Below are 9010 nucleotides of genomic sequence, written 5' to 3'. Positions count from 1 at the left end.
CGTGCGTGAGTGTGTATGTGCGCGAGTCGCCGCTTCTTTCATTCCGCTGAAGGGTGATCGCCCTCTTCCTCACATTTTCTCAGGATCACTCTTTTTGGAGAGAGTCTAAGAGAGAAAGTCAAAGGAAAAAAGAATGTTTTCCCCCACTCCTTTTTGTAATGCTTACAAAAATAGCGCCAAAAAAGTACCACGATAATACTGTTTTTAGTATTATTATGCTATTATTCATACCATAGGGCTAATTCAGGTAAATTGGGCCACTTTTTGACAGTGACAGGATGGAATATCATGGTTTTTGAGTGTGGTATCATTATATATGTAGAAAAGAAACTTTGCGTTTTTTTTTTTTTTTTTTTTTACCATCACCATGTCCCTTTAGGGGCTCCTTTAAAAAGATACCATAGTATTACCAAATGATACCAAAAACTGTTCCATGAAACTTCTACAGTACTTTCTTGTTTCCCTCAACAATGCATGGAAATATGGAAGAAAAAGAAGCTCCCTGAGGATTAAACAGAACTTTACATGCTTCAATATCACGGGATGAAGCAGTTCAGAGAAAAAGAATCAATATCAAAGAAACGTGAGCGCAGCTGCTGAGACAGAGATTCCTCTAGTGCTGCTTGATGAACGAGAACCTAAATCATCAATATTACACCAGAAGAGACGTTAAAACAGCTCTCAAACCAGCTTAAAATGTGCAGTCTCTGTGTACAAAGGCATGGTTTACACACTCAGATTTTAGGATGCGATGCTATATTGGCGTACGGGATTGAGAAACCTGGTACAAATACACATTTACAGTCATTTGGGTTTCCTTCCTTTTTTATTGTGAAAGAATGACAATCTAGCGATGTGTACAATACAACGCACATCAGCATTCAGATACTCAGTATTGAAGGATGTCAAGACTCAACTGCCTCACATTCATATGCGTCTGATCCAGGTGATTTTAAAGTGCATGAAATGGATGTAATAGTCGATTAGATGGCTTTAGTAATGTTTAGATGGGTAGATGGAATGATACCTGATTGTTTCTGTGGTGTCGGTGTGTTTATGCAACATTTGCGCTGTAGACGGTGAGTTGAACGCCCCTCAGCTGGTCTGCAGTTAACTTTTTATACCTTTTTTTATGTACGCTTTGTAGACTACTCCAGTTTTTTAAGCAAGTGGGAAGGTTTTCACTGAGATTGCCTTAGTTAGATTGTCCACGGACTTCCATGTTGTTTTTAATGTTTTCGTCAAGTGGGACACTTAAGTCACACTTAAAATGTATGAATTTCAAAGCATTAGTTAGGGAAGTGTCAAGTCAATACAAGTGGCATTTACTTTACAGAAACATACAGTAGTGCATGCACACTTTTCAAGCAAAACATTTCACAAAATGACACCTTGTGGCTGTCAAACATTAGTGGATCAAGTTAATGTGATTCTGAGGTTCCTCTCATACATCCACCAGCTGATGAAAAGTCATTGACAAATGCCTCAGAAAAGCGACGATTGATATTAATGCATCTAATGTAATGGCATTCAGACCATTTTTAGTGTGACTTAAGTATCGAAATACTTTTGGGGCCACTAGCCTGAACGTCTGGCCTCTTAAAACTTCAGCACACCATTGAAATCAAAAAGGAAACTCTCAGAATCTTGACACAAGTTGCAGGCGAGTATGTCACTCTTTCACAGACCTTTGTTGCCATCTTTGTTGTTGCATTCAGGGCTGGCTTTATTGTGTATATATCGGTGTACCTGTATGTATATAACTATTTTGTGGGGAGGGCGGTGCTCTGAAATGCAAGGGCAATGCTTCCTGTTATTTAGTGATTTAGGAGCTTGTTTTCATCCATGAGAAAAGTGAGTGATTGTTTGCCTTGTGGCATGAGTTCAGATGCGCTGTGGCCGGCGTCGCTCGGTTTGGAGACTCCAGGGCTTTTCGCTTCCGCGTTTATCTGAAAGCCGTTAGCCGAATGGAGCGTTGCTTATAGTAATGATTTTTGAATGTCACAGACGATTTCCCTTTGAAAAGAATGGTGTGTTGGAAGTAGTAATGGTGAAGGGTTTGGGTATTTTGAGAGAGTATCCAAAAACACAAGAGTGAAACCATTGATATCAATGTATTGGCGTTTGCCATTGAGGAGATGTTTTTGTATCTGCTAATATCCAAGAGCTAATTTCCAAAACATACACGGGGAGAGAGAGAGGAAATGCAAACGTCCGGGTCTAGGTTCCCAGCTGGTGATTGTGTCTACGATGTTGGAGAACAGTTCTGGACTTCCAAATGCTTTGCTGTTTGCAGGGTGTTTGATTATATATTCAACGAATAAAGGTGGAGAGAAAAAGCTAAACTTTTTTTGTTGAAAAGAATGACCGTTATGAAAACCACAATGATGATCCTGATTATGCAAATGATGCAATGATGTTAACGAAATATGAAAAGACAAAACTTTTTTTTTTTTTTTTTTTTCTTTTCTTGTGACAAAGTTTGAGCCAATCTGTCTCTTATGCATTCCTGCCAATGGGCAGAAAATACTGAAGAATTTAGAAAATAAAGAAACATTTTAAAAACTGCTGTGTTTTTTTCTTATGGAGACACCTTCGGAAATGTATCCATTTAAAGATCTTTCACTAATGTGTTACACCTAAATAAAAAAAAAAATAGTTTTGACAAATGGTTAAAATAGTGTAGACTCATGAACAGCTGAATATCACTCATGTTATCTCTTTAACACAATTCAACACTTTGGTTATGTTATAAATTGGTCATGGGCGACAGATGTATAGCGTATTTCCACAGTGGCATATGTAACCAAAAACCTCAGCATGAAATGCTTTTGTGTGTTTCTACATCCACACCAGTAGGTGTCACTATAAAGTCCAACACCACTGTTGTTTCCACAGAAGTCTACCATAGGTGTTTTCTTATTTTCACAAACCAGTGCTGTGTCTGAAATTGCATAATATCTTGAGTAGGTACTTATTTTGAATAAGTAATTACTTCTCAACCGCAAAAAAAAAGTATGTTAGTATGTGTGTGTAGTATGAATGTAATCTGGATTTACTACAGTTACCATGATGTCATTATCATGTGACTTACCAGCGTCAGTTGTGTCACTTCACCGCCATTCACAAATCCTCTCTCGTGGCCTCATGGGATAGTAAAGTGTCCATCGTGTGCACACTTCAGGATCTCAGCGGAAGTAGTAGGTCATCAGGTACTTTCTTATGTCAAATACTGTTTTTCACCTGCTATATAGTACTTAGTGATTGCAGATGCAGCCACGGTAAACTCAAACCCCACACCGCACCTGATATCACGGAATATTATGTATGCAATATTTATAATAACTACGTCATAATATATACCATTACTGTTCTTATTAAGTTCAGGAGGAGCACGTTCAGATAATTAACTGAATGCGCTCCTCTAATGTTAATTAGTTTAATCAACTCAATTAATGATAAGAGGTATATATACAGCAGACTTACCACTGTTCATTGACAGTTTATCAGCATCCCTCCACCGCCCCATCTTCTCACTTCTAGTTCTAACAATCCTTACCACAGCTGAGGGCAGTACTCTGAGTTCAGGCCAAAATTCCAAGCTCGAGCCCTCCCCCTGGACAGCACGCCAAATATGCATAACCTTTACTCTATTTAATTATACACTAATCAGGCATAACATTATGACCACCTTCCTAATATTGTGTTGGTCCCCCTTTTGCTGCCAAAACAGCCCTGACCCGTCGAGGCATGGACTCCACTAGATGTTACACCAAGATGTTAGCAGCAGATCCTTTAAGTCCTGTAAGTTACGAGGTGGGTCCTCCATGGATCGGACTTGTTTGTTCAGCACATCCCACAGATGCTCAATTGGATTGAGATCTGGGGAATTTGGAGGCCAAGTCAACACTTCAAACTCGTTGTTGTGCGCCTCAAACCATTCCTGAAGCATTTTTGCTTTGTGGCAGGAGCATTATCCTGCTGAAAGAGGCCAGAGCCACCAGGGAATACTGTTTCCATGAAAGGGTGTACATGGTCTCAATAATGCTTAGGTAGGTGGTACGTGTCAAAGTAACATCCACATGGATGGCAGGACTCAATGTTTCCCAGCAGAACATTGCCAAATGCCTCGGCCGGCTTGCCTTCTTCCCATAGTGCATCCTCGTGCCATGTGTTCCCCAGGTAAGAGATGCACATGTACCCGTCCATCCTCGTGATGTAAAAGAAAACGTGATTGATCAGACCAGGCCACCTTCTTCCATTGCTCCACTGTTGGCTCTTTCAGCGGTGGACAGGGGTCAGCATGGGCACCCTGACTGGTCTGCAGCTATGCAGCCCCATACACAACAAACTGTGATGCACTGTGTATTCTGACACCTTTCTATCAGAACCAGCATTAACTTCTTGAGCAGTTTGAGCTCCAGTAGCTCGTCTGTTGGATCGGACCACACGGGCCAGCCTTCGCTCCCCACGTGCATCAATGAACCGGTTCACCACTGTTCCTTCCTTGGACCTCTTTTGATAGATACTGACCACTGCAGACCAGGAACACCCCACAAGAGCTGCAGTTTTGGAGATGCTCTGACCCAGTCGTCTAGCCATCATAATTTGGCCCTTGTCACTCAAATTCTTATGCTTGCCCATTTTTCCTGCTTCTAACACATCAACTTTGAGGACGAAATGTTCACTTGCTGCCTAATATATCCACCCACTAACAGGTGCCGTGATGAAGAGATGATCAGTGTTATTCAGTTCAGCTGTCAGTGCTCATAATGTCATGCCTGATCGGTGTATGTAAGTGTGAACTCGTGAATCATAATTAGTGTTAATGTGCTTTGCGCCCTTTGAGGTTTTCAGTCGAATAGCTGTAATTAAAATTCATGATACATGTTGCTTGCAAAAAAAAAAAAATAATAATAAAAAAATTGTAATATGCAGCTAATTTTGAATGACCTTCAGTGGAGAAAAATACTTTTTCCATAGTCATTCCAGCCAAACCTTGACCCCTCAGCTGTATGAGCCAGCAAAAAAATTAAACAGAGCTTGATGTGCCTGCAAACTTTGAAGTTTGAACCAGTAAACAAGAAACACTGCAGACCTTGAATGATGTTTATGTTCTTTAGTGATTGCTTCAGTCAGTGTTACAGAGTGAGGTTATGTTGTGTGCACATCATTTCTCTCTGATTCAAAAAAACTGCCTGTTCTCTTCTGTACAAATAAACCTTGATTTATTGATTTCAGGATGACTAATATAATTTCCTCAGGATGATTAACATCATTTGTATTATAAGCATGCATGTAAACATAGACAATTTCTATCTACATTGAAGAGCACAAACTCACAGTCTAATTATCATAATTGATTTTTTTTCCCACTTTTTTTTCATGTTGTTTCATTGGTGTTAATTATAAAATGGAAATGAAGATGACAGGATAAAGGAAGCTGGCTGTTGGCAGACTCAAGCGTTGCACCGGTTTTCATTACAGCATTTCCATCCTTTCCTTTTACAGAATTCCACGCTGACGCAGCCTTTCTCTCCAGTCGCTGTGGAAGAGATGTCACATTTTAACATGAAAATTTGGAACGTTTCAAATTTGTATCACAGTATTATCTTCCTTTTCCCAGATGATGTGTTTGAAATATCTACAGTTGGAGGAGGCCAAGGGCAATTGTCATGCGATTAATGTCCTAAAATCAGTGATGACGTTCTAAGAATCAGATTTTTCTTTTTTTTCAATAGTTCAAAGTTTTGATGACTTTGAAATGGATGTTTTAGCACACTGGGTTGTTGGTTAAAATTTTATATGACATGCTTGTGAAAAGGTACACTTTAGTTACTTGTTATGGAAATAATATACTTTAAAAGAATATACTTGAGTGCAAACTGAATTTAACGTTTACACTTACCTGCATGTTAATTACTATTAAAAGAAAATGCATTCTAGTTTAAATTGATAATGAGTGCAAGTTGGCTGAACTGATCCGCTTAGTAGTACATCTTTGTTTGTAATTTCATTCTATTGTCTTTGAAATATGGTTAAAGTTTTCTGCTGAATTTACTGATAAACACTGAAGGTTAAACCAAAATATATGTAATTTCTATTTAAATATAGTATTTAAATATATTTTTAATTACACATTTGTAAAGATTAATTTACAATTAAGTACATTTATAATATATTAACTTTAAATGTAATATTGAATAACAGAATACAGTTAAAATTATAAGCGAGCACTTTACATGTGCTTTACAATATGCGCACTTACAGTACGTGCGTTAAGAAACATTACTCAAAGCGTACACTTAAGCGGCCTTTTATTTAATTAATATTTTCTGCAAATATTTGCACTCTCCCTAGGATTTCTGCTTTAAACACATATGATCCTGAGAGTTTACAGGATCAGCACCACAGGGATGCAGATCATTACTTTGAGGTGTTTTTATTTGTACGGTCACAGTTATAGTTTCATTCAACTGTTGCTTCTGACTTCAATAGGATGATCCTCAATAGTATGATCAAGTCTTTCTCAATGTAAATATTTTAATGGTGTTATTATTGTTGGTACATATTAATGTTTCTATATTTTTTTGAAAATGTTATAGTTGCCACTGATCTCCCCTACAACTTTGATGTTTCCAGCCAAAGTCACACTGTGGTGAAATCCGCTCATTCTGATTGCACTGGTTGTGTAATGTGGAATCAAGCCGCCCTTGAGTCTGTGCACTCATTCACCTCTGGTATAGCAGGCCTGAGGAACTTTACTCTTGCAGTACAGCACCATGTTCCTCACCATCAGGAAATCCTCCCCATAGCACTCGATGTTATAATCCGCTGCACACAAACAGACAAATGGACCTTTAGTTTGTTTAGTTTGTAATCAAAACTGAACAAGGATGTCTAGAAGTTTCAGACTTTAAACAACGTTATACCAAATAAATACTGTACCATGCCGCATGAATAGATTATTCTTGATGTAAATAAGCTAATCTACTGTTTAAAGGTTTGTTTTACAAAACATGTTCTTTTGAACTTTCTATTAATCAGAGAATTTAAAAATAACAAGACACATAGATGTGAAAATGTACTATCTGAACAGTTGTAATCTGATAGTTGTAATTCATGACCTAAAACCTAAGGTTGAGCTCAGTTTAAAGAAGCAGCACTTTAATTTAAAGCAGCATTCGGTAGATTAATGTGAAAACACCTGAAAAAATGAAAGTGTAAATAAAAGTTATAGAAGTTTAAGTTTACTGTAAGGTAAATGTACTGTATTTTAAACTATGTATAAATTGAAATAAAAAAAATCAATAAATATCCAAATAAATTGGTCTCCAAAATTGCTATAAAACCAAAGCCATATGTCTAACCAAGTTGTTTCAAATTTGAAGTTATCACAAAAATTGATTTTCCTATGAGAATTTGTTCTCCTGTCACAGATGAATACATTTCTTTCACAATATCACTTCTATCACAAAAAATTCACCAAATATGGAACCTTGTATCTCAGACCTTTCCAACGATATGTTTTGTCAAGATTAGAAAAAGTTTTGCTCATAAAATAATGCAGTAAATTTTGTAATATGAAACATGACACTGGAGCCACTAAAGGGGTTTAAAGTACCGTTTCCATTGTGAGACGATGTCCAATTTCAATACGGCTTTTACAGTATGAATTTTGAGTTTTTAAGCCTTTGAATGATAATTTATGATGATTTATAAAGGCAATAAAAAGTAAGCATTAAAAATCTTATGCACCACAAACTTTTGAACAGTATTGTTTATCTTAAATTACTATGGCATTTGACTTTACATTCATGTTGCTGTGTATACACACATACTGATTAATACTAATGATTAATACTAATAATAAATACTTAATGGTGAAATTTTGAATTTACACTGCAGTTTTTCATTACTTTGTTGTAATAACACACACACACACACACTCCTAAGAGCAATTTAGTGTCTCCAATTCATATGACCTGACCGTTTTTGGATTGTGGGGAAAAAGGAGCACCTATAGTAACATGCAATATTTCAATTAAACTTGACACAGTTATATAAAGAAATAGAGTGTGCAAAAGAAAAACCAGCTGATGCTGTAAAAATCCACATCATTCATCTATTCTGAGCAAGTTCAGCAACAAAGTACCTTCTGATGTGATCAGAAATGATCTGATGTGATTTATCAAACAAGAAATGCAAGCAGTTTCTGACTTACCCATGCAGAGAGGCAGCAACAGGAACAGAACGAACCAGGCCTTCATTGTGGATCTGTGTTTTGGGGATGCTGTGTCACTGTTGTCCTACTCCTTTGAAATGTCTGTTAGAAACTTTTGGTCTTTTATAGCGTTGTTGTGGATACGCAAGGGCGACGTGTTTCAAACACACCCATACACACAGTGTGCAAAGTGTAAACAGTCTTATCTCCCGGGATACTTTTAGAAACAAATAATGATGAAATACGTGTGATGAATGAACAAAGAACAAAGAGCCACATATACACTGAAAAAAAATTGGTGTAAAAAAATTAACTCAGAAATTGCTGGTAAATTTCACAAGCAATTACAAAGAAACAGCAAGTAACACATTGAATTAGACATTGACATTTTGAAGTAGACAGACTTACTGTCTTTAACCTCTACGAACTAACATTTAAATTAATCATTTGATACAATGCACTTATTGTGTACATACATGTTTTTATTCTGTACTTTATACCTGCATGTATCTACAGCTGCATTCATTTCAGTAATTACATTTATAATTACACTGTTGACCTTCCCTTAACCCACCCTTAACCTACCCATACCACCAAACCTGTCCTAACCTTACCCGTCTCCACCTCATTAGCAGCCCAAGTGTTTTACAATAATGCAATAGAATAATTACACTGTAACAAACAATTAATTTGAACGTAAGTACATAGTTAAACACATCTTTTTTTGTAAAACATACTCCAATAGGCTTTGCTTTATTTAGTTCAACAACTGTACTAATAAACCCT

General features: G+C 37.1%; 1 protein-coding gene across 1 annotated transcript; it reads right to left on the bottom strand.

Annotated features, from left to right (window-relative positions):
- Positions 1 to 5104: 5104 nt before the first annotated feature.
- On the bottom strand, positions 5105 to 8381 carry wu:fj16a03 (uncharacterized protein LOC335475 homolog). Its single transcript, XM_048205856.1, has 3 exons — positions 8225 to 8381; positions 6736 to 6834; positions 5105 to 5545 (listed from the first exon to the last, which is right to left on the bottom strand). Exons 1-3 carry the CDS (start codon positions 8268 to 8270, stop codon positions 5460 to 5462), a joined length of 231 nt encoding a protein of 76 aa, XP_048061813.1. The 5' UTR covers positions 8271 to 8381; the 3' UTR covers positions 5105 to 5459.
- Between the last annotated feature and the right edge of the window lie 629 nt (positions 8382 to 9010).

The sequence above is a fragment of the Megalobrama amblycephala genome, linkage group LG10 (assembly GCF_018812025.1).
Source record: "Megalobrama amblycephala isolate DHTTF-2021 linkage group LG10, ASM1881202v1, whole genome shotgun sequence".
Lineage (NCBI taxonomy): Eukaryota > Metazoa > Chordata > Actinopteri > Cypriniformes > Xenocyprididae > Megalobrama > Megalobrama amblycephala.
This window is presented reverse-complemented; position numbering and strand designations above follow the sequence as displayed.